This window comes from Amblyraja radiata, chromosome 3 (assembly GCF_010909765.2).
Source record: "Amblyraja radiata isolate CabotCenter1 chromosome 3, sAmbRad1.1.pri, whole genome shotgun sequence".
NCBI classification, from domain to species: domain Eukaryota; kingdom Metazoa; phylum Chordata; class Chondrichthyes; order Rajiformes; family Rajidae; genus Amblyraja; species Amblyraja radiata.
The window spans coordinates 89,081,859-89,108,570 of record NC_045958.1 but is presented as its reverse complement, the minus strand read 5'-3'; the positions used below and the strand labels follow the sequence as shown (position 1 = coordinate 89,108,570).

At 46.8% G+C, this 26,712-nt stretch overlaps 1 protein-coding gene across 5 annotated transcripts in view; it reads right to left on the bottom strand.

The window, feature by feature from the left end:
* palld (palladin, cytoskeletal associated protein) overlaps positions 1 to 26,712 on the bottom strand; it is a 252,184-nt gene that overhangs the window by 97,292 nt on the left and 128,180 nt on the right. For all 5 annotated transcript variants that reach the window (XM_033018280.1, XM_033018281.1, XM_033018284.1 and 2 more), the window contains one exon: positions 22,381 to 22,687. In XM_033018280.1, the coding sequence (XP_032874171.1) occupies positions 22,381 to 22,687 (307 nt within the window). The remainder of the gene's footprint in view (positions 1 to 22,380; positions 22,688 to 26,712) is intronic.

The window sequence follows — 26,712 nt, the reverse complement described above, 5'->3', positions numbered from 1 at the left end:
GCGAGGCCAACACTTGTAACAAGATGGACACGGAAAGAAGAAGAAGGTAAGTTTCCAAAAACGGGAAGGAGATAAATGGTCACTTCCACAACAAAGACATGTTAAGCTGAGAAAAGCGCTGCTTGGGTTGATGATGGAGGCAGACACGATACAAAGAAGGTTCTAGGTAGCTACGTGGATGTGCAGGGAATGCAAGAAGAGCCGGGGAGTGGGGTCTTACCTTCCGTGTCCTTGGGTCAGCTGCGGGAGGCACCCCCCGGGGAACAAGGGCTGAAGAGGGTCGTGCAAGGAGCGGGACGACAGTTCACGGGACGACCGGAATGGAAGTGTCGTCTGCAACGGGACTTTGTAGCCAGCTGCAGCTGGGACGGTGGAACGGTGCCAAAAATGGACTCAGTGGGCTGTTCTGTACATTCTGTACTAACTAGGGGATTGTGCTTATGCAGGGGGATAGTCTTGCTGAACTGTATGTAAAAAATGTATTTCATTCTACACGTGATAATAAAATAAACCATAGAACCAATGCCGCAGACGACTGTTGAGGCCAAGTCAGTGGATATTTCTAAGATAGAGATTAATAGATTCTTGATCAGTGAGGGTGTCAGGGGTTATGAGGAGAAGGCAGGAGAATGAGGTTTAGAGGAAAAGATAGACCAGCTATGATTCAATGGTGGGTAGACGATGAACTGAATGGCCTTATTCTGCTCCTATAACCTATTAACATCAACCATTGAAGGGATATGGGTCGTGTGCAGACAGATGAGATTAGTTTAACTTGCATAATGTTATGCACGGACTGAACAAAGACAAAAAGTGCTGGAGTAACTTAATGGGTAAGGCAACATCTGTGGAGGATACCTCCAACCAAACAGCACATATATTATCTGTGTGTGATGTCTAGTTGCTGAACCAGGTATCAGGCTGGGATAGACTGGAGATTTAGTTTAGTTTAGAGATACAGCTCGAGAACAGGCCCTTCAGCCCAACCACGCCGACCAGCGATCCTTGTATGCTAGCAGTATCCTACACACTACTGCCAATTTACAATCTTTTTTGGAAGCCAATTAACCAACAAACCTGCACGTCTTTGGCGTGTGGGAGAAGTCCGGAGCACCCGGGGAAAACCCACGCGGTCACAGGGAGAATGTACAAACTCCATACAGACACCACCCGTAGTCAGGATCAAATCCAGGTCTCCGGCGCTGTAAGACATCAACTCTACTGCTGCGCCACCGTGCCGCCCAGCCTCTGGTAGTGGAAAGCTTCTACACATTGCGATGGTCTCAATGAGGAATGAGTCACAATGAGAAGTGCCTGAGGCTCCTGTCTACAGAAACAGGTAAGACTTTGGCTCTTTAAACAGTGTCTGCAAAACCTTCCCCAGGGGACGATAAATCTTTATAATAAGCGCAGACATGACGATTAGCAAAGCTTGAAGTGGTGAACCTTGCTGCATGCAAGTGTTCTATGTGTATGTACGCGTAAGAGTCTGTATGTCTGTGTGTGGTAATACAATGAACTGCAGACGCTGGTTTACAAAGGATCCCCACCCAAAATGTCACCTAGCCATGTTCTCCAGAGATGTCACCTGACCCGCTGAGTTACTCCAGCATTTTGTGTCTTTTTGTGTGTGTGTATACATTGGTTCTTTATTATCACATCTACCAAGGTACGGTGAAATTATTTTTGTGTTATTATGAGAGAAACGTGCGAGCTCCGCACAGACAGCACCCGAGGTCAGGATCGGGCTTGGATCTCTGGAGCTGTGAGGCGGCAGCTCTACCGCTTGGATCTTGGATTCTGCTCCAAGGCCTGCGTTTCTTGGTCGTTCTAATGAACTTTCACGAGACTGGGAAATCTGCTTGCTCAGAAAACAGCAAGTTCACGGGCTCCAACAAGAACATTTCAGCAAGACCTTGTCTGCGTGTTTTCTCACCTTTGCATGTTTGTATTGAATTTCGACCGAAACTACAAATGGAAAATTCTCCCGTATATTTCTCAGCCCTTAGTGATCCATATTAATCTGTCTGCAACGGAAGTTAAACTTGGACTGTGCCTTGCTTGCAGTGAAGTCCTTTTTGCCCGTGTCAGCAAACTCTGTGAGAATTTATCTTTATCATTATCTATCTATCCATCTATCTATCTATCTTTAAAAGTCTTGTCTTGTTTCTGTGTGTGTGTGTGTGCGTGTCTGTGTGATGGTATTTTTGCCGAAACGGTACACAGTAGTGCTAAATTTTTTGCAAAACCTTACTCAGTTTTTTCCTGTCATCAATCTAATCAAGTTTCTTTCAGTTTTGATGTTATATTTCACAAGTTATTGATATTTAAAGGTTTTCAGGTTTTGCTACCGTGTACCATTTTGGCGAGAATACCATCGCACAGACACAGACACATAGAAACAAGACGAAACTTTTAAAGGTTTAACTCCCATCGCAGACAGATTAATATGGAACACTAAGGGCTGAGAAATATACGGGAGAATTTTCCATTTGTAGTTTCGGTCGAAATTCCATTCAAACATGTGAAGACGAAAAAACACGCAGACAAGGTCTTGCTGAAATGTTCTTGTTGGAGCCCATGAACTTGCTGTTTTCTGAGCAAGCAGATTTCCCACAGTCTCGTGAAAGTTCATTAGAACGACCAAGAAACACAAGATCCTTCTCACGTGATTATGCTAATGGTGATGCTGCTGCTCAACGATTGGGCCACCAATGCCAGAGCGGGGCATCGCCAAAATTCTGTCTCTCAAAATTCTGTGGGGAGTTGGGCTGTGGGGAGTTGGGCTGTGGGGAGTGGGCTGTGGGGAGTGGGCTGTGGGGAGTGGGCTGTGGGGAGTGGGCTGTGGGGAGTGGGCTGTGGGGAATGGGCTGTGGGGAATGGGCTGTGGGCTGCGGGGAGCGGGCTGTGGGGAGTGGGCTGTGGGGAGTGGGCTGTGGGCTGTGGGGAGTGGGGAATGGGCTGTGGGGAGTGGGCTGTGGGGAGTTGGGCTGTGTGGAGTGGGCTGTGGGGAGTGGGCTGTGGGGAATGGGCTGTGGGGAATGGGCTGTGGGGAGTGGGCTGTGGGGAGTGGGCTGTGGGGAGTGGGCTGTGGGGAATGGGCTGTGGGGAATGGGCTGTGGGCTGCGGGGAGCGGGCTGCGGGGAGCGGGCTGCGGGGAGCGGGCTGCGGGGAGCGGGGAGCGGGGCATCATTTATCTTGGCATCATGTTCGGCAGAGCCATTGTGGGCCAAAGGGGCTGTTCCTGGGCTGTACTGTTCTATGTCCTATGTTCTATACTAATCTCACATTATTCTTGTTTCTTTCATTCTCCACACTTCTCATCGAGATTCTACCACTCCCCAACATACCAGGAGTAATGGACAATTTACCTACAAAACCTAACGGATTTGTGAAGTAGGACGAAACCGGAGGAAACCCACATGGTCACAGGGAGAATGTGCAAACTCCACACAGACAGCACCCGAGGTCAGAATTGAACCCTGGTCTTTGACACTGTGACACCGCAGTATGTAAGCTAAACTATGGGAAGATTCTCACAGTGGAGCAGCTGGCAGAGGCGCTGCCTCACACCGTCAGAGATCCATGTTAGACTCTGACCTTGGGTGCTATCTATGTGGAGTTTGCATGTTTTCCCTCTTACCTCCGGATGCTCCGGTTTCCTGCCACATCTTAAAGATATGCGGGTTTGTAGGTTAACCGGCCCTCTGTAAAATTGCTCCTAGTGTGTAGGGAGTGGATGAGGAGTGGCATAACATAGAACTAGTGTGAATAGATGATCGATAGTCGGCGTGGAGTCGGTGGCCCGAAGGTCCTGTGTCCATGCTGTATCTCTAACCTTAGTTTAGTTTAGTTTAGTTTATTATTATCGTGTATAAGGTACAGGCAAAAGCTATTTGATTGCATAATGTCCACTCAAAATAATTTTCATGAATACAATCAAGCTGTCCACAGTCCACAGTTAATGGACAAAGGGTACAACATTTAGTAAATGATATATAACTCAAACCCAATAAAGTCCGATTTAAAATAGTTCAAAGGTCTCCCCAGTGTCTGAAAATGTGGTTAGTGAAGGTGCATACTCAATAGCAGGACCAGGATACAACACCGCTTAAGGTGAGGGGGGAGAGATTTAATAGGAACCTGACAGGTGGGGCTACTGCTGATGGGACATGTTGGTCGGTGTTAGCTGAAGGGCCTGTTTCCACACTGTATGACTGAATTACTCTATGACCATCTGAGTGAAAAGGTTGCTGTACTGGTTGTTCTATGCTGTTCATTGTTGGCATGAGAAAGGAAGGTCTTACTGTGTCTTGGAACCATGCCATGCCACTGAACCCTGTCCTTCCTTATAATTCTGGATAATTAACTACACTCGAGGTAGGTGGGATTTGTGTACCTTGGCAAGAGTTGGGACAAGGTATATTCACACCGTGAATAGAATTTACTTGCTCTTGAACCACCCCAGGTAAACCATCACTTAGTAAAGAGGAAGAATCTAGAATGGCATTACAGCTGCGCCACTAGCTGTTAAGCTGTTCCTTAATTCCATCTAATTATTTTACATAGAATATAGCATAGTACAGGGCTGAAGAAGGATCCCGACCTGATCCCTGAAACGTCACCCATCCATCTTCTCCAGAGATGCTGCCTGACCTACTGAGTTACTCCAGCACTTTGAGTCTATCTATAGCACAGGAACAGGCCCTTAAGGCCTACAATGCACGTTGAGAGCATGGATTTGAATGGCTTAGATGTATTTTTTAATATTTAGTGTGAAATCATTACACAACTGCATCCCTCCCACCCCTTCCTATCCTCCAAATGGATATGAAGAAGTCGGAAGAAAATGTTATCCAGAGTTTTCATAAATGGTTAATTCTCGTGAAACACTGCAGTTGAGGGCAAGTATCCAGATCAGCCGGGATTAAGTGCCAGAGCAGTGCAGCGGTAGAGTTGCTGCCTTACAGCTTCAAAGGCCCGGGTTCCATCCTGACTATGGGTGGTGTTTGCACGGAGTTTGCACGTTCTTCCTGTGACTGCGTGGGTTTACTCTGGTGGTCTGGTTTCCTCTAACATTCCTAAGACGTGAGGGATTTGAAGGTTAATTGGCTTCTGTAAATTGTTACTAGTATATAGGATAGTACTGGTGTATGGGTGATCGTTGATCGGCGCAGACCAGGTGGGCTGAAGGTCCTGTTTCCGCGCTGGATTTCTGAAAGTAAAACTAAAACTAAATGGCCTAATTCGATGTGATCCAAATTGGGGCATATGAAGTGTAATGTATAGGTAAACCCGTTTAAAGGATACCTGCCTTGTCATGGAGAAGGGGCAGCACAGTGGCACAGCTGGTAGGGATGCTGCCTTACAGTGCCAGTGACCCTGGTTCGATCCTGATCTTGGGTGCTGTCTATGTGGGGGTTTACACGTTCAACCTGTGACCGTGTCAGTTCCTCCGGGTGCTCCGGTTTCCTCCCACATTCTTAAGACGTGCGGGTTTGTTGGTTAATTGGCCTCTGTAAATAGTCCCTCGTGTGTAGGGAGTGGATGCGAAAGTGGAATAACTTAGAACAAGTGCAAACAGATGATAACAAATGGACCTCACTGGTCTATGCAGACACGGTGGGCCGAATGGCCTGTTTCCATGCTGTATCTCCAAACTAAACTGCATATTAATTCAAATGGACTCAGAATCTCCATTCAACATGTCTCCAGTAACTCTTGCAAGCCTCTGCAGATACACCGTGGAAAGCATACTGCCAGGTTGTATTTCTAAACTAAACCAAAACTAGACTGGCCACGCCATTGGAAGCATTTTATTGGGAGCATGGTTTTGGCATAGCTCCATCAAAGAATGTAAGAAATTGCAGAGAATTGTGGACGCAGCCCAGACCATCACGCTAACCAACATCCCCATTGACTCAATCTACACGTCACGCTGCCTCGGCAAGACCACCAACATAATCAAGGACATCTCATCCTGGTCGCTCCCTCTTCTCCCCTCCCATCGGGCAAGAGCTACAGAAGTGTGATAACGCACACCTTCACATTCAGGGACAGCTTCTTCCCGTCTATTATGAGTCAACGGAACCATCTTACTAACAACTGGAGAGCGGTCCTGAGCTACTACATACCTCACTGGTGACCCTCAGACTATCTTTCCTTGGATTTTACTGGACTTTATCTTGCACTAAACATTATTTCCTTTATCATGTATCTGTACACTGTGGACGGCTCAATAGTGATCACGTATTGTCTTACCACTGACTGGATAGCCTGCAACAAATGCTTTTCACTGTACCTCGGCACACGTGACAATAAACTAAACTTCAAAAGTTATGAAAACTGAAAAATGTGGAAGAAATAAGCTTGGAAAGTTCACTTTTGTCCCAGCTCTCAAAGCCCTGCAGAGAAACACACAGCATGTGGGACTTGTTTTAGCAACCGACTGTGGCAAACAGTGCAGCTGGAATGTGGCAGCTCAGAAGATTTACACGCAAAACTATTCTTGGATGCAGCATCAGCCTTGTGTGCAGCCTATAAATCAGGATGACTGGGCCCAGCCATTTGAGTAACATTGCCTTGAAATACCACATAAATGGTCCCACTGCATCAACACCCCTGTGTGCAGCTCAGTCAATCACCAGGCTCCACACTGCTGACACGTTTAGTCCATTAGGGAAACACATTTGTGAAGGACAACATTTGACTTGTACATTCAACACCGCCCCCCCCCCTCCCTGCAAGGAGGCGGGTGCGATGTGCCTCAAAGTCAGACAGGCTGGTCATAGTCATACCTGTACATGTGACAATGATAAACTCAACTAGTCCCACCTGCTCACATTTGGCCCATATCCCTCTAAATCTTTCATATCCATAAAGGGCTCGGGCCGTACAACACAAAAACAGGCCCTTCAGCCCATAAGAGTTATAAATAAGACAGGAGTTGGTCTTGACATCATGTTTGGTACGGACATTGTGGGCCAAAGGGACCTGCTCCTGTGCTGAACTATTCTATGACCTATGTTGTAAGTTCATCTCCATGCCACATGGTGCACCTATCTACACTAATTCACACACTTAGTTGATTGCATTTGTCGAAACAGGGCGGACCACGTGAAGGTTGCAATCTCCCACCCCTACACTAATTCCATTTAGAGTCATAGTTTATTTTATTTTAGTTTACTTTAGAGATACAATGTGGAAACAGGCCCTATGCCCCATAAAGTCCGCGCTGACCATCGATCACCCCGTACACTAGTTCTATCCTACACACTAGGGGCAATTACAGAAGCCAATTAACCTACAAACCTGCACTTCTTTGGAGTGTGGAAGGAAACCCGTAGGAAACCCACGCAGGTCATGGGTAGAACATACAACCTCCATACAGACAAACCCGTGTCTCTGGCGCTGTAAGGTGACAACTCTACCACTGCGCCATTGTGCTGCCCCTAAAGTGCAGAAGGTTTCATGTCTGAGAGTAATTGTGGATCAGAGAATATGAGTAAGTGGCCAGATCTGGAGCAGATCCTGGACCACGAGGATGCAGTGATATGGAAGGGAGGGGTGAAGATTCATGGAGGGGTTTGAAAGGTATAACGAAGGATTCCGAGAGCCTGACGGTCAGTGTAGGTCAGTGTACACGAACAACGTCACTATGGGTTCAGCTGCATCGTTCTGTGGGTCTGGGAGCAGGAATCCTGAGGAGATTGTTTAAGAAGGAATTGCAGGTGCTGGTTTACACCAAAGATAGACACAAAATCCAGGAGTAACTCAGCGGGTCAGGCAGCTTCTTTGGAGGATTAGGAGGGGTGAAGAAAACCTTAACATACCGCTAGAACTCGGAGGAGTAGCCATCTTGGGGAACGGCTGCTAAGCAGCAGCCGTCCGTTTAATTCATTTTTTTTCCCAGTTTTTAGTTAGTTTTGTTCGTCGTTTTTTCGGAGAAATGGACTTCTTATTGTGGGGGTAGGAGGTAACCTTACTTCTAGGTCCCTACCTGGTCGCTGAGGCAGCTTTTTCTCTGGGCTGCCCGTCGACCCGTCCTCGTGGCCTACCAGCGGGCTTGGAGCGCCGTTTCCTGGTGGGGACCGCCCAGCACCTCGGCTTCGGTGGCGGCACAGCGCTGGAGCGCCATCGCGGAGCGGAGCGGGCGATGCCTTGCCTGGGTCGCCGCACTGGATCGACGCGCTGGAGCTCCGGTGAGCTGGACCGCCGAGGGCAACACCTCCGGGCTGCGGGTCTGCGGAGCGGAGCGGGCGGCGCCGACCTTAACATCGGGAGCCTGGGTGCTCCAACCCTGCGCGGCCCTGTCGGCTTCGGAAGCCGACAATCCCCTGCTAGGAAGCGGCCGTTCCAGGTGGCCCAGCCACTGTGAGGACTCTCCCGACGCCGGGGCAACTCCACCTGCCCAGAACGGCCAGGAACATCGGGCCTCCGTTGAGGCAACAGCGGTGGCCTCAATAGGCCTGACTTTTGGGTGAACTGGGGATGGGGACTGGACTTTGTGCCTTCCCCCACAGTGGTAACCACTGTGGGGGGATGATTTTTCTGTGTGTAAGTTAACATGTTAGTCTGTGTTCAAGATGGCTGTCGGAAGGTAGAGTGGGCGCTGGCGCGCTTTAGCTGCCGCTGCTCTCTCTTCACATTGTGTTTTTTGATTTTTTGATTTTGTGTCTTTGGAGCGATTTCTATCTTTAATTTGTGTATTGATGAGGTCCTTATTATTTATTTTTCTCCGACTAGATGTTTTTTTTCTCTTCTGTTAACTTTTGTAAGGTGTCCTTGAGACTTTGAAAGGCGCCCGAAAATAAAATGTATTATTATTATTATTAGGTTCCCTCTACCCGGACTCTCAGGCTGAAGAAGGGTTTCAACCAGAAACGTTGCCTATTCCTTTTCTCCAGAGGTGCAACCTGACCCGCTGAGTTACTCCAGCTGTTTGTGTCTACGCTGAGGAGATTGCCGCAGAGACATGGGATTTTACAAGGCTCGTAAAGAAGAGACATAAAATGGGATGGAAACAAACTGGATTGCTTTGAAAGAGACTCGCTCCATTATAAGGGCCGCCGCTGCAGTAGATGTTCCAGACCGCTGTGGGCAGGAACCACCTCCCACGAAGAGGCAGGTCTCCTTTTCCAGAAGGCCTCTCATCGCCCAGATGAGAAAGCAGGAAAAGACACAGTGCTGGAGTAACTCAGCAGGTCAGGCAACATCTCTGGGGAACATGGGTAGGTGGCATTTCTGGTCGGTACCCTTCTCCCAATCTGAAATGTCACCAGTCTAAACTTCATATGAGGAATTGATCGGGTAGATGCACAGTCATTTACAAAAGTGGGGGAATCGAGAACCTGTGGTTTAAGGTGAGGGGGGGGAAGATTTAATGGGAACCTGAGGAATAACTTTTTTACACAAAGGGTGGTAGGTGCATGGAACAAGCTGCCGGAGGAGGTAGTTGAGGCAGGGACTAGCACAACATTTAAGAAACATTTAGATAGGTAGACACAAATTACTGGAGTAATTCAGCGGGTCAGGCAGCATCTCTGGAGAGAAGGAATGGGTGACGTTTTGGGTCGAGACCATTCTTCAGACTGATGTCAGGGGTGTGGGTGGGACAGAGATAGAATGTAGTTGGAGACAGTAAGACTGGTGGGAGAAGTGGGAAGAGGGAGAGGATAGAGAGGGAAAGCAAGGGCTATTTGAAGTTAGAGAAGTCAATATTCATACCGCTGGGGTGTAAGCTACCTAAACAAAATATGAGGTGCTGTTCCTCCAATTTGCGCTGGGCCTCACTCTGACAATGGAGGAGGCCCAGGAGAGAAAGGTCAGATTGGGAATGGGAGGGGGAGTTGAAGTGCTGAGCCACCGGAAGATCAGGTAGGTTAAGACGGGCTGAGCGGAGGTGTTCAGCGAAACGATCGCCGAGCCTGCGCTTGGTCTCGCCGATGTGTGGAAGTTGACACCTGGAACAGTGGATGCAGTAGATGAGGTTGGAGGAGGTGCAAGTGAACCTCTGCCTCATCTGGAAAGACTATGGGTCCTTGGATGGAGCCGAGGGGGGTCATAAAGGGACAGGTGTTACATCTGCTGCGGTTGCAGCGGGAAGTACCTGGGAAGGGGGTGATTTGGGTGGGAAGGGACGAGTTGACCAGGGAGTTTCGAAGGGAATGCTCTCTGTGGAAAGCAGAAAGGGGAGGAGATGGGAAGATGTGGCCAATAGTGGGATATCGTTGGAGGTGACGAAAATGTTGTAGGATTATATGCTGTATGCGACAGCTGTTGGGGTGGAAGGTGAGGACAAGGGAGACTCTGTCCTTGTTACGAATGGGGGGAGAGGTAGCAAGAGCGGAGCTGCGGGATATTGAGGAGACCCTAGCGATAGCCTCATCTATAATGGAAGAGGGGAACCCCCGTTTCCTAAAGAATGAGGACATCTCCGAAGCCCTGGTATGGAAAACCTCATCCTGGGCGCAGATGTGGCGTAGAGTCTTTACAGGAAACAGGGTGGGAAGAAGTGTAGTCAAGATAGCTATGGGAGTCAGTAGGTTTAGATAGGTACTTGGATAGGGTTGGTTTAGCGGGATACGAGCCAAATGCAGGCAGGTGGGACTAGTGTAAATGGGGCATGTTAGTCGGCATAGGCAAGTTGGGCCGAAGGACCTGTTTTCACACTGTATAACTCTATGACTGAAGAAGGGTGGCACAGTGGTAGAGCTGCTGGCAGTGCTAGAGACCCCGTTTCAATCCTAACTACGGGTGCTGTCTGTGTGGAGTTGGTACGTTCACCGCGTGGTTTTCTCTGGGCTCTGGTTTCCTCCCAAATATGTGAAGGTTTTGCAGGTTAATTGGCTTCTATAATTTGCCCCTAGTGTGCAGGACATAGAGCTAGTGTGAGGGTGAGTGATGGTCGGCACGGTTTTCAGAGACACAGACAATAGTGCGGGGACAGGATTGAAGTTGAGTTTGGAGGTGTGAGGCTGGGCCTCTACTAGCAGGGCCACTTCCAGCATCCAAAGAGTTTTTCTGATTGATCATTACGGTGCTTGTAGTGAGGTGTGTCAGTGTGCAGGTAGATTGTCATGTTTCCACACATCATACCACACTCTAAATGTAATTAATTGGTTGTGTAGAGATTTGGATGTCCTAAGGCACTGTACAAGTGCATCGTTTTTTTGGAAACATAGGGAGTGCTCAGCATCAAAGGATCTTTTGGTGTAATAAATACTCCCACAGGAGACTGTGGAAATTCAGCATGTGTCCAATGACTCTTACAAACCCCCACAGATGCACCGTAGAAAGCGTACTGTCGGGTTGCATCACGGTTTTGTTTGGGAACAGCTCTACCCAAGATTGCAAGATATCGCATAGAGTTGTGGCTGCAGCCCAGTCCATCACCGAACAGACTCCCCATCAATGACTCCATCTACACTTTGCCCTACCTCGGAAAAGCAGTCAACATAACCAAAAGCTTGTCCCACCCTGGTCATTCCATCTTCTCCTCACTCTTATCAGGCAAAAGATACAGAAACTTGAAAGCATGCATCACGAGACTCAAGAAAACCTTCTTCCCCTCTGCTATCAGGCTTCTGAATGGTCCTTCTATAAGTGACGGTACTATCCGATTCACCTCTACCCCATTGCGGACATTGGACTTTGTCTATGGAACTGATGTGCTACAATGCTGAGAACTATATTCTGCACTCTGTATCTTCTACTTTGTTCTACCTATCATGAGTTTGATTGATTGTATTTATGTGTGGTATAATTTGAATTTGTATGGCAAATTTGCAGATGACACAAAGCTGGCTGGCTGTGTGAACTGTGAAGAGGATGCAGGGTGACTTGGATAAGTTGGGTGAGTGGGCAGATGCATGGCAGATGCAGTATAATGTGGATAAATGTGAGGTTATCCACTTTGGTGCCAAGAACAAGAAGGCAGATTATTATCTGAATGGTGTCAGATTAGGAAAAGGGGAGGTGCAACGAGACCTGGGTGTCCTTGTACATCAGTCACTGAAAGTAAGCATGCAGGTACAGTTGGCAGTGAAGAAAGCTAATGGCATGTTGGCCTTCATAATGAGAGAATTTGACTACAGGAGCTACGAAGTCCTTCTGGAGTTGTACAGGGCCCCGATGAGACCACACCTGGAGTATTGTGTGCAGTTTTGGTCTCCTAATTTGAGGAATAACATTATTACTATTGCGGGAGTGCAGCGTAGGTTCACCAGGTTAATTCCCGGGATGGCGGGACTGTCATATGATGAAAGAATGGAACGACTGGGCTTGTATTCACTGAAATTTAGAAGGATGAGAGGAGATCTTATAGAAACATACACAAATTATTAAGGGATTGGACAAGCTAGATGCAGGAAACATATTCCCGATGTTGGGGCAGTCCAGAACCAGGGGCCACAGTTTAAGCATAAGGGGTAGGCCATTTAGAACTGAAATGAGGAAAAACGTTTTCACCCAGAGAGTTGTGAATCTGTGGAGTTATCTGCCTCAGAAGGCAGTGGAGGCCGATTCACTGGATGCATTCAAAAGAGATGGAGCTCTTAGGGCCAGTGGAATCAAGGGATATGGGGAGAAGGCAGGAACGGGTACTGATTGTGGATGATCATATTGAATAGCAGTGCTGGCTGGAAGGGCTGAATGGTCTACTCCTGCAACTACTTTCTATGTTTCTATGAATTGATTGGAAGCATGCCAAAGAAAACCTTTCACAATTGACAATAATAAAACAAATCTACACCAATGAGCAGGCTGAGACTCTTTGTCATTAACATCCAAGGTCAGGATTGAATTTGAGTCGGAAGAAACTGCACATGCTGGTTTACACTGAAAGTAGACACAAAATGCTGGAGTAAACAAACTCCTATTGACTCACTTTCTTTCTTATGCTGCCTCAGCAGGGCCACCAATCAAGGATGAGTCGCACCCTGGCCACTCCCTCTTTTCCCCTCTCCCATCAGGCAAAAGGTATAGAGTGTGAAAACGCACACCTCCAGATTCAGGGACAGTTTTCAGTTTCTTCCCAGCTGTTATCAGGCAACTAATTCATCCTACCAACAACTATAGAGGAGTGCTGAACTACTATCTACATCTTTGATGACCCTCGGACTATCCTTGATCGGACTTTGATGGCTTTAACTTGCACTAAACGTTATCCCCTTATCATGTATCTATACATTATTAATGGGTGGATAATATTCATGTATTGTCTTTCTGCTGACTGGATAGCTTGCAACAAGAGCTTTTCACTGTACCTCGGTACACGTGACAATAAACTAAACTAACTCCGCAGGACAGGCGCATCTCTGAAGAAAAGAAATAGGTAACGTTTCATGTCGTGACCCTTCTTCACACTGAGGGTCAGGGGAGAGGGAAACTAAAGCCATGAAATAGTTCGGAACAAATCAGAGCCGGCCCAAATGACCAAGGAATGGTGGAGCCCACAACGGTCCATTGTTGGCTGTGGAAGAGGTGATAACGAAGGGATATATGGATGGGAACAATGAAACCAGCAGGACGACTAGTGTGGATGAGGGGCAGAGAGAGAGAGAGAGAGAGGGAAGGAGAGAGACTTGAACTTGCATAGTTGGAGGTGTGAGGCTGTGACTCTACTCGCTGGGACACTGTGCCATCCTCATTTTATTTAGACTTCCAGTATCTGAAGAGCTTTTCTGTTTGATTATTATGGGTTGGTAGGTTAATTGGCCACTGTAAATTGTAGTTATGTTGGCAAAATAATCAAAGGGGAGTTGATGGGAATGTGAGGGAGAATAATTTGCAGGGTTTAGTTTAGTACAGTTAAATTTAATTTAGTTCAGTTTAGCGATGCAGCGTGGAAACAGGCACTTTGGCCCACTGGGTCCCTGCCAACCAGCGATCCCCGTTACACTTGCACTATCCTACACTCTAACGACAAATGACAATTTTTACTGAAGCCAATTAACCTACAAACCTGCCAGTCTTTGGAGTGTGGGAGAAAACCAGAGCACCCGGGGAAAACACAAGTGATCAAGGAGAGAACGTACAAACTCCATACAGACAGCACCCGTAGTAAGGATTGAACCTGGGTCTCTGAAGCTATAAGGCAGCAACTCTACCCATGTCCTTGTGCCACTAGGGAAATAAAATAAAGAGAATGATGGCATAGCTCTGCTAGGAGCCAGCATAGACTTGATGGGCTGAATGACGTCCTTCAGTGTTCAGTCATTAAATCCTAACACCCTGTCAATAGAGCTACAAGGAATTGTAGATACAGAGCAAAACTCAAATTACTGAAGTAACTCAGCGGGTCAGGCAGCATCTATGGACACGGATAGGTGATGTTTCGGCCCTTCTTCAGACTGATTATAGTTGGTGGTGGGGAAGCTGATGTTGTCCACAGATCCTGTCTGATCTACGATTACTCCAGCATTTTGTGTTTTTGTATAAATAGAGCAAACTGCCTGTTGGTTCCAGCCTATTGTGTTGAAAAGTAACTAAATGTCGGGAATTTTCTTGTTCAGAAATGTCGATGCGGCTGACAGCCAAGCAACACAAGTCTTCAGTGTTGGCAGGTTCCAGCTACAAGCAGAACATGCAATTGAAAAAACGCCTGGGGTCACAGCGTGTGAGTGCCTGTGCATTAGTGTGTTCTGTCCCTCTGTAGACGTGCGCCTGTGTCCACCCCATGAATTATGCTGACAGCACTTGAGAGCTTCAGAAGGGGCAGGGTAAACAAAGGGAGAGAGAGGGTGAGAGGGAGGGAGAGAGAGAGGGAGGGAGAGAGGGAACGACAGGGATAGAAGAGGGATAGGAGGGAGGGAGGGAGAGGGGGAGAGTGAGGGAGAGAGGGGAGAGAGGGAGAGAGAGAGAGGGAGACGGAGAGAGGGAGAGGGAGAGAGAGGGAGAGAGGGAGAGAGAGAGAGAGGGAGAGAGGGAGAGAGGGAGAGAGGGAGAGAGGGAGAGAGGGAGAGAGGGAGAGAGAGGGGAGAGAGGGGAGAGAGGGGAGAGAGGGAGGGGGAGGGGGAGGGGGAGAGGGAGGGAGAGAGAGGGAGAGGGGGAGAGAGAGGGAGAGAGAGGGAGATAGAGTGGGAGGGAGTGAGAGGGAGAGACACGGAGAGAGTGAGAGGGAGAGGGATAGAGAGGGATAGAGAGGGAGAGAGGGAGAGAGAGGAGAGAGGGATAGAGAGGGAGGGAGAAGGAGAGAGGGATGGAGAGGGAGGGAGAAGGAGAGGTAGAGAGAGAGAGAGGGAGGGGGAGAGAGGGAGAGAGGGAGAGAGGGAGAGAGGGAGGGAGGGATAAAGAGAGAGGGGAAAGAGTAATGTTAGAGAGAGAGAGGGGGAGAGAGAATGAGGGAGTGCGAACGAGAGGGTGAGAGAGAGAGTGGAGAGAGAGAGGGAGGGAGAGAGGGAGGGGGAGAGAGGAGGGAATGGGGGGGCAGAGAGAGAGAGAAAAAAACCTGTGTTGAGACAGAGGGGGACAGGGTAAACTTAGTTTGGTGAAGCAAATTGTGTGAAGTGACAGGCCCCAGCTCGTCCAATGACTACAGATCGGTGGTGCTGAATTGACAAATCATGAAGTCCCTGTGGAGTCTGATGCTCACTCACCTGCGACTCATGGTTAAACACTACCTGGACCCCCTGCAGTTAGCTTACTAAACAAAGATGGGGGTTGAGGACGCCATCATCCATCGTTCCAATGCTCACCTGGGAAGTGTTGCGAGAGTCATGTTTTTGACTTCTCCAGTGCTTTTAACACCGTCGACTTGGGAGCAAACTGATGAAGCTTCAGGTGGTGCACAATTGGTGCCCTGCATCACCAACTACTGACTGGACGACACAACTGTGTCTAGGACATGGTAGTGAGCAACACAGGGGCCCCCTAGGAGATGGTCCTCTCTCCTTTCGTGTTCACCATCTACACCTCGGACTTCAAATATGACTCCTGTCACCTGCAGAAGTTTTCAGATGACGGTGCAATTGTGGGCTGCATCAGAGAGGGGAGGGAAGCTGAATACAGAGATAAGGTCAACAACTTTGTTGAGTGGTGTGGACTGAATCACCTGCAGCTCAACACTGACAAGACTAAGGAGCTGATGATGGACGTTAGGAAGAGAGGAAAACCCCTGTCCCCTGTCTCCATCAATGGTGTGGATGTGCAGTTTACCAGGAAGTGCAAATGCCTTGGAGTTTACCTTGGACAGTAAACTGGACTGGTCCAGGAATGCCGAGGCCCTGTACAAGAAGGGTCAGAGCCAGCTGTACTTTTTGAGAAGGCTCTGCTCCTTCAACGTCTGCAGTGAGATGCTGCAGATGTTCTACCAATCAGTGGTAGCCAGTGCCATCTTCGCTGTGGTGTGCCGGAGCAGCAGGGCGAAGGCCGTGGACGGCAATAGAATTAACAAACTCATCAGGAAGGCTGGCTCAATCTTGGGGGATTCATGGGAGGTGGTGTTGGAGGGGAGGATGCTCATCAAACCACACTCATGACACACTTGTCAACCTGAGGAGCACCTTCCGCAACAGGCTGGTTCCACCAAGATACAGGACAGAACGCCACAGGAGATCCTTCTTCTCTGTGGCTATCAAACTGTACAACTCCTCCCCCTTCTGCCGTGGGGTAGACTGAGACTGTGACTCCCTTCCCCCCTCCCCAATCATTGCACATCCCAAATCCTTTCCACTCGTCACTTTCATTTCATGTTTCATGTATTTTGTGTTTTTGTGTTTATGACTGTTGGCAGATCAATTTCCCTCCTGGGATGAATGTAGTTCTATCGTATCGTATCTTGCACACAGATCGCAGCATTTAAGCACATGTACACAATGCGTTTGCAACACACACAAAACCCAGTTTATGAACTTATTTCGTACAGATTTAAAAAAATGCATAGATAAGCCCAGATTTTTATACACAATCCTGAGTTTTCAGATTTGTATTTTAATATATGTGGGCCAAGCTGGCAGAAATGTTGCATAGTTCTTTCTTGTCCACGTACTGAAGCTGAACCTTGTTTGGCTAATTTGTAAACTGATCCATTGGCAAGGGAGCGCTAATCTGCCAACATCCACCACTACATCATCAATCAAAGTTACCCTTTGGATCCGACCCCTTCCCCCCCCCACAGATTGCTGCAGTTTATCAGCAAAATATTTCCAAATACAATGACCTGCATTGTCCAGCTGGCCTGCCCGTGAAGACTGGGGGAAGGAGGTGAAGGGAGGCTGGGAATTGTAAGGAAAATAACGACAAAGACCATTTGCCCATTGTACCTGTGCCAGTTGAAGAAATGCTCCTCCACCTAATCACATCTTCCAGTTCTAAGCTCTTCAAGTACACATCTGGGACCCGTGTACCTCAGCGACACAGTGGTGCAGCGGTAGAGGTCTCTACCCTTCTTTCCCTTCCAATCTCTCCCCCCCCCCCATTTTCCTCCCCCTTTCTCCCCAATGTCCCACATATTCCTTCCATCCCCCACCTCTTCCACCTACTTTACTCCCTCCAGCTTCATAATTAGTGACTCTTCATCTTTTTGTCTCACCCCTTCTGTATTTTCATCTCTGGCCTTAGCCGATCAAACCTCCCCTTCGCCTGTATCCACCTATTGTCTGCCAAGCTTTGTCCTGTCCCTCCTCTCTTCCAGCAATCTCCCCCCCAGTCCAAAGAATGGTCCCGACCTGAGATGCCATGTATCCATGCAGAGATGATCCGCTGAGTTACTCCAGCACCTTGTATATTTTTTTTCACTCTGGAATGGACACAAATGACTGAATAGCCTCCCCCCACATGTAACGATACTACATATGCCCTCACAGACAGGGAGCCAGCCCAGTGTGGACCCAATGATCCCATGTGTCATACCCCTTCACCGGAATGCTGCCAACATGAAGGATTGTAGCTATCCAAAAGCCTCTTAAACATCACTGTCATATTTTCCTCCACTGCCACCCCTCTCTTTTCGCAGATGCCACCTGACCTGTTGAGTGTTGAAAGTATCCAGAGAACTGGCCTCCACCGCCCTCTGAGGCAGAGAATTCCACACTCACAACTCTTTAAGTTCCTTGGAATCATCATCTCCAAGGACCTTAAATCTTTCCGCACTCACCTTAAACCTATGTTTAGCAATGTTACAACATTTTGAGATTTTAAAAATCAAGCCTGCAATTTATCCCATCAGATAAAGCATAAAAATAAGTTTAATTTGACACCTAATTCACTTTCATATCTCAAGTATTTAAAAAGTTATGGCCATTTTCATACTCGGAAATGAGCATCTTGTTCCCTATTGATTTTCTATGGACATAACAAAAAAGCTGTGATCGTGAACAGTCAAAAGCCCATAACTTTCTTAAAAATTAAGAGAACTGAATGAAATTTTCAGTTATCATAGATTGAAGCATTCTGAAACAAATATAAAATAATCTTACTTGGATGACCTGAAATTAAAGCATATAATTAGTTAGTTACCTAATTGTAGCTAATTTCAGACTTCAATTACTAGATCTAAACATCTATCCATTTCTTAATAAATGATTAACATTTTTAAATAGCCTAAATGTCCAAATAATATTCACAAATAATTCACAATAAAACATGATTTTTAAATCTCATTTACATTAATTTATAGGCCAAATGGAAGGAATTTAGTGTTCAATTGCTGTAAATAAATGCCCATTTAAATCAGCTTTCCAGTGGGTCCCTGTGGAACGTGCTGGTTTAGAACGTTCACATTGCGGTAGATTTGTGCCCCAAATGCCCAGAAAAATACTGCGGGATATAATGGGCCCAAAATGAGCTACTCGCAATATTAAACTTTGTATAAAGGGATCTTTAGAAGCCCTTTTTAATGTAAAAATATACAACTTACCTTCTGTTATTTGCTTTATGAGACCCTGCGGTTGCTGGCGGTCGCGGGTTTAGAGATTGATTTTTAAACTACTATAACTATTATACGAGGCCTTTAAAACTAATAATAGCTTTTGCGACGGGGTCTTCCAGCGATTTTTCGTTAATAATTAACTAGGCTGAACATCTTCGATTTGAACAGCCTAGAGAAAATCGCGTTTTAAACCCGCCCCCCTCTAAACGGCGCCAAAATCGCGCACACCCGCAGCGGCAGATTTTCAGCGACGCTTCAGGTAGGCTTTGCAACATACCTACTATGTTCTCTGGTTCTTTATTCCCCAACTCTGGGTAAAAGACTGTGCTTTTACTCTATCTGCCCCTACCTAATCCCTTCATGATCTTATACACCTCTAAAAGATGACCTCTATAGATTCTCTCCAGATGCTCCAGTTTGAGCCCAAAGAGGTGCAGGCTGGTAGGTTACTTAGCCTCTGTAAATTGTCTCTAGCTTGTGTAGGATAGAACGAGCAATCGTTGGTTGGGTCGAAGGGCCTGTTTCCATGATGAACACTGAACTAAAGGTCGGCACGGACAAGTTGGGCTGAAGTGCTCTTCTCTGTGTTGTGTGACTATGATTCTAAAACAGAAGGGACACACACACATAACACACATGCGCACACACACTCACAACACACACGAGCGCACACACACTCACAACACACACGCGCGCACACACACTCACAACACACATGCGCGCGCACACACACACTCAGTAAACCAGCCTGACAGGAACACAGAATTGAGTCACACCATACATCTGCCCCTAGGTGAACCAGATATTTATAGCTGCCTAGGTGAGCTGGGCTCTAATGAAAGGAGCCTTTCCTAATAAAAAACCATCACTAACATTTTACAAGCAGCTACATATTAACCTTGATCCTGACATTTTAATTGACCATTCAATCCTAAACTGCACATCTAGTTTGCAGTTTGTATTGTTTCACCGAGCACTTGCTCAAGCTGCTCTTCGAGCGTATGTAGACTCTGGGCCTGCACCCTCAGGAGTTCAGAAGGATGAGGGGAAGGGGGGGGGGGGGGGGGGGATCTCATTGAAACCTATCGAATGCCTGGATAGAGTGATGTAGAGAGGATGTTTCCAATAGTGGGAGAGTCTGGGACCAGAAGGCACAGCCTCAAAATAAAGGTATGTGCCTTTAGAATGGAGATGAGGAGAAATGTCCTTCGACAGAGGGTGGTGAATCTACCGAATTCATTGCCACAGATGGCTGAGGAGTATTTTTAAAGTGAAGATTAATGGGTTCTTGATTATTAAGGGTGTCAAAGGTTACGGGGAGTAGGCAGCAAAATGGGGTTAAGAGAGAAAGATAAATCAGCCATGATCGAATGGTGGAGCAGACTCGATGGGACGAATGGCCTTATTCTAATCATATGTTTTATGGGTTTATTAATCTCGGTTTGTAATTGGTGTTGGTATCGATATTCGTATTGGTTTATTATTGTCACATGTACTGAGAAAAAGCAAAAAACTATATCAAGGGGCTATCCAGTAAAACCTTGTACCGCAAATGAGTACAAACGAGCCATTCATAAGTAAGGCAGGTAAGGCACCAGGGTGCAGAATATAGCATTATAACGTTACAGCTACAGAGAATGTGCAGATTATAAAAATTGCAACAGCCACAATGAGGTAGGTTGGGTGATCATTCAGCAGTCTGATAAGTGTGTGGAAGAAGCTGTTCCTGAATCTGGTTTTATGAACATGAGTAAAATATCCAAATACACCAGTCTGCTCACTGACATTCATTTACATTACACTTGGGAGAGAAGCAACGAAAAAAGACAGATAGACATACCGAAGATAGACGCAAATTGCTGGAGTAACTCAGCGGGTCAGGCAGCATCGCTGGAGAAAAAGGGTGGGTGACATTTCAGGTCTAGGCTCTTTTTCGGTCCTAACCCAAAACGTCACCTATCATTTTTGTCCAGAGATGGTGCCTGGCCCGCTGAGTTACTCCAGCACTTTGTGTCTATCTTCTGTTTGAACCAGCATCTGTAGTTCCTTTCTACACACCGAGGAAAAACAAACGCGTTTCGACCTGAACCCACAGCAGATTCAGAGCATTTGATGCCAGGACTGGAAATCACTCTTCTAACATTGAGGCATTTTGCCAATATCCTTCCCTTTAAGAGGAATTAGGTACGTTAAGTTTCTGTTAAAATTGAAGTACTGTGATTAGAGGTCTGTTATTCTGCTGCAAGTAAGAATTTTATTGTTCTGTTGTCAGTAAATATGACAATTAAACACTCTTGACTCTTGGCACTTGATTCTTGACTCGTGACTCTGATTACAAGACTGTCAGGTGCTTATACCCTATCAATAGCAGCAGTTTCTTTACGTATCGGTCCCTGTTGTATTAATATGTATTTGAGGGAGAAGCACATCCACCCCTCTACCTTGGAGGCTTCGGAAGTTCGGCATGTCCCTAACGACCCTCACCAACTTCTACAGAAACGCTTTAGAAAGTATTTTAACACAGCCCGATTTGGGAACAGCTCCATCCAAGGCCTCAACAAAAACTTGCAGAGAGTTGTGGCCGCAGTCCAGACCATCACGCAAACAACGTCCCTTCTACTGACTCAATCTACACTTCAAGCTGCCTCAGCAAGGCCACCAACATAATCAAGGGAAATGTGAGGATGAAGTATAATGGATCCAAGGTCGCGGAGGCAGAAGCTCCCAGAGTGCATGGCCTACAGGGAGTAGCCGCCGAGCTGGTCCCTGCTCGTCCCCTGAAGAGCAGGAGGATGGAGCTGGTGACGACACGGATGCAACCAGCGAGGAGCAAAGCCAGTAGGAGAGGAGAAGGAACCCCGCGGGGTCTGGCCAACCGTGCCCTCGATGTCAGCTGCGGGAGGCACCATCCTCCAAGGGAACAAAGGTGCACGGGCGAGGAGAGGGACGTCGGTTCACAGATCAGCCGCACGTCCAAGGGAAGGCAACAGCTCGATGCCCCGTAGTAGCCCGGGGCTTGCTCCTGGAACGGGCACCACTCATAATACCTAGAGCATGGATTGGACTCTGAAAATGGCGCCAAAACATGGCGCCTCTTGCACGCAAGATCTGTGGACTATTTCTGTACAATTTGCTCATCGAAGAATAGCTTAGGTACAGCAATATTCTACTGGAATGTTTGTAAGAAAATAATTTCACTGCGTGTTTGCACTTTGCAATGCGTCAATAAAGGTACTATTGAACCATTGAAGATTAAGTAAACCACTGAGACCTTTACAACCAAAATGGGAACACAAGAATCCCAACAGGTGTCTATCCTCCCTCACTGATATATCTATGGCATTGTCCAGAGCTTCAGAAAATATGGAAAATAAATGCATCTATACTTTGTGCAGTTTAAACTCAAAATAGATAAAGGTAATGCAAATGCATCCCAACAAATTACCCATTCCAAAGATGGGCAACTCAACAGCAGATGAGTGGAAAAGTAATGGACAAACTGGAGAACTTACAGCTTGGGCTTGACAGCGAGGGGTGGCGGTTCCTTTATGGGTGAGAGTAGTGGGACGATGGGCTGCGTGGGATGTCCATAGCTTGGTCCGTTGAGCTCTTGCCTGGATGATGTGCCGTTGTGCTTATGGTCGGCTGAGTTCAGCTCCAGATGGAAGGCAGCCACGCTTGGTTTGATCTCAAGGCTGTTCACTTGGACAGGGTCCACTATCCTCTTGGGAGGCAGTTCCAGAGAACTAATTTCAGTCTGAGGAGATGGGCTGAGATGGTTCATGACGCCATTTCCATTATTTGAGGAAACATCAATTCCTGTGCAAAGAGTGAGAGAGAAAGGTTTCAGGAATAAATCATCTCTTTAGTCATTGGGTGCACATCTTAGTGGTGAAGGTAGCCTTACAGCGCCAGAGACCCAGGTTCGATCCTGACTACCGGTGCTGTCTGTACAGAGTGTGTACGTTCTCCTTTTGACTGCGGACAGCGTGGGTTTTCTCCAGGTACTCCGCTCTCCTCCCACATTCGAAAGAAGTGCAAGTTTATAGGTTAATTGGCTTTGGTAAATTTGTAAATTGTCCCTAGTGTGTAGGATAGTGCTAGTGTGCGGGGTGATTGTTGGTTGGCACGGACTCGGAGATGAAGAGCCTGTTTCCACGCTGTAACTCTAAAGTCTGAAGTACAAAGTCTAAGGTTGCTTCTAAAAAATTGTAAGTCAAGGGATATGGACAAAACCTCCACCTCCATCCCTAGCTGCATGTTCCATGCATTCACCATGTAAAACAAATGCCCTGCACATTTCCTTTAAGCATTGCTACTCTCACCTTAGAGCTCTGCCCTCCAGTATTTGACATTTCCATCCTGGGAAAAAGGCTATGTGTCTACCCTATCTAAGCCTCTCTTGATTTTACAATTTAATCAGTTCCTCTAACCCAGTGATGAGCATCACTTCTCGCCCACAGGAGGAGTGGACACATTCCATCATCCCGGGGGGACACCTGGGTTTTTACACAAGACTGTGGTAGAGGCAGGCTGCCAGGGGGAATTCTTCAGTTTACCACCACAGGAGTCGCGTGCTACCACAGACAAGTCTGTTCTCTCAAACCCAGTGCTAGCCTGCCAATAAATGGATGGCATGCGCTCAAGGGAAATACTTTCCATGGAAATCTTCCTCCCTGCAACTAGTAAAAAAATAAAATGGAATAATTATCTTCTAGCGTGAGTGGTACTTCAAAGAGCTCAGCCTGATAATGTTCAGTGTGAGCTGAAATTCCCCTGGCATCAAGACAACAGTACATGTTTTATAGAGTTCTGAGCCCTTGAATTAATACTTTGGCAAGGCTAGGTGACGACTTGGGATGGTGGCGAGAAAGATAGTGGTGTTTAAGAGATTTCCAGATAGGCATCTGGATATGCAGGCAATGCCATAGACAAAGAATGATAGTCATACAGTGTGGAAACAGGACCTTTGGCCCAGTTTGCCCACGTTAGCATCTACACTAGTCCCACCTGCCTGCATTTGGCCCATTTCCCTCTAAACCTATCCTACCCATGTACCTGTCTAAATATTTATTAAACATTGAGTTAGTACCTGCCTCAACTACCTCCTCCGGCAGCTTGTTCCAAATACCAACCATCTTTTGTGTAAAAAAGTTGCTCCTCAGGTTCCTATAAATTCTTTCCCCCCTCACCTTAACCCTTGTCCTCTGGTTCTCGATTCCCCTACTCTAAGTAAAAGATTGTGTGCATGTATCCTATATTTTCCTCTCATTATCTTATTCACCTCTATAAGATCACCCCTTATTCTCCTGTGCTCCACGGAATAAAGTCCTAGTCTGCTGAACCTCTCCCGATAGCTCAGGCCCTCAAATCCTGATTTTAGGATTTGGTGGAATATGGATCACAGGGAGACAGAGGAGTTTAACTCGGCATTATGTTTAGCATGGACATTGTGGGCCGAAGGATCTGATCCCCTGCTTTACTGTTCTGTGTTCAATGTTCATTACATTATGGTTGCACAAGCTGAAGGTTCTCTCCTGGTCATTTCCACATGGCATTCCTAAGTGGCTGTGAACTTTAATATTGGGAAGTCGCCCAGTTTTTTCTGCACCATTTTGGCAACGATCTGAGGGAGGGTGTTGGGAGAGAGGAAAAGGTGAGGATGGTGAGGAAATCCTGGGAATGCAGAAGGTAACTCCTCGCAGTGGAATTGTTATGTCGGGTCTGCTGATCACATGTGACGTATTGTACGGGACTCTTCCCAATCTGGGTGAGGCACAGTTGCTCCTCCCTGCCAATCCTTTTCCTCAAAAACAAGACATTCATCCTGCCATTCTTGGGCAAATCCAGGGAACTTGCCTTGCATAGAGGAGCCAGACAATGATTCAGAATTATAGTTAATGAGGTGAATATCCAGTAGATAAGGAATGAGATTTACCTAAGCCTAAGTAAACAAATAGTTTCTGGGTGTGTTGGTGTAGTGAAAGCACAACCAGTCTCATTAACTCTTGACACAGGTTTGGCCTCAGACGCAACAAACCTATAGTTTAGTCTTAAGAAGGGTCTCGACCCGAAACATCACCCATTCCTTCTCTCCAGAGATGCTGCTTGTCCCGCTCAGTTACTCCAGCATTTTGTGTCTATCTGTAGAGTTTAACTTGGCATCATATTCGGCATGGTCATTGTGGGCCAAAGGCCTGTTACTGTGCTGTACTGTCCAATGTTCTGTGTATGTTCTAAACCCTTCAGTTTCAACCCTTCAGATTGATATAGTCCAATTTAGTTTAGTTTAATTTAGTTTAGAGATACAGTGTGGAAACAGGTCCTTTGGCCCACCGAGTCCTGCCAATCACCCATTCACACTAGTTCTCTGTTATCCCACTTTTGCATCCAACACACTAGGGGCAATCTACAGAAGATAATTAACCTACAACCCTGTACATCTTTGGAATGTTGGAGGAAAGCAGAGCACCCGGACAAAATCCATGTGGTCACAGGGAGAAGGTACAAACTCCATACAGGGTTGAACCCAGGTCTCTGGCACTGTGAGGTAGAGCTGTACTGTTGCGCCACTGTGCTGTCATGGCAACATGCAGCATGGAAACAGGCTCTCCGCCTCACTGAGTCTATGCCAACCATCAACACCCATTTGCACTAATCCTACATTAAGCCCAATTTTTATTCGCCTGACATTCCCATCAATTCTAGCACAATCCTACATACTCGGGACAATTTGAGAGAGATGATCCCAGATTGTGACACCAGCCAACTGAGGGATAAGAGAGGGACTATCTGATCCGCGGGGAAGGTTTAACTAGTAGTCGCATCCATAGTATCTTTGTTCTTCTGCACCACGGTTCACACGGATACTATGTAAGCTCTGTGCCTGAATAAAACTTTTAAAACGTTACCACTGGACTCGGATTTGGAGAATCATTGAGAATCGAATGATCTAACAGCTACAGGCCAGATAGATGGTGAGATTAACAGACAGAAAGATAGAGATGTAGGCAGATAGACAGAGGGTGAATTTGGCAATTTACTTTGGTTTATTGGCACGTGTACAGTGAAAATGTTGTGTGCTATCCAGTCAGCGGAAAGACTATACATGATTACAATCGAGCTGGCCACAGTGTACAGATACAGGATCAAGGGAATAACGTTAATTGCAAGATAAAGTCCAGTAAAGTCCGATTAATGATAGTCCAAGGGTCACCAATGAGGAAGATGGTAGCTGAAGACTGCTCTCTAGTTATTGGTAGGACGATTCAGTTACCTGATAACAGCTGGGGAGAAACTGTCCCTTAATCTGGAGGTGTGCGTTTTCACACTTCTGTACCTCTTGCCTGATGCGAGAGGGGAGAAGAGCGGTCACCGGGGTGTGACTCGTCCATGATTATGCTGGTGGCCTTCACAAGGCAATGTGGTGAAGTCATTAAAAAATAGACAGGCAGACAGATAGATGGCAAAATTAATAGGATATAGAGGAAGTAGATAAACAGAAGGATAGTGAGATGATCGGAAAGACAAAGAGGTAGTCATGAAGATAGATGGTGAGGACTTCTCTCTAGTTGTTGGTAGGATGGTTCAGTTGCCTGATAACAGCTGGGAACAAACTGTCCCTGAATCTGGAGGGGTGCGTTTTCAGAGGTAGACATGCCATCAGATAGATAATTAGTAGACTCATGGACAGACTGACAGTGGATGGATGAACCAACAGACAGATGGATAGACTAATAGATGGATGCGGCATTAAATATTAATTGAGTTGTTACTATTCTGGAAGCTCATCTCAGAAGAAATGTACCTCTCATGTACCTTCTCATCTTTTTTAAACACCTGCA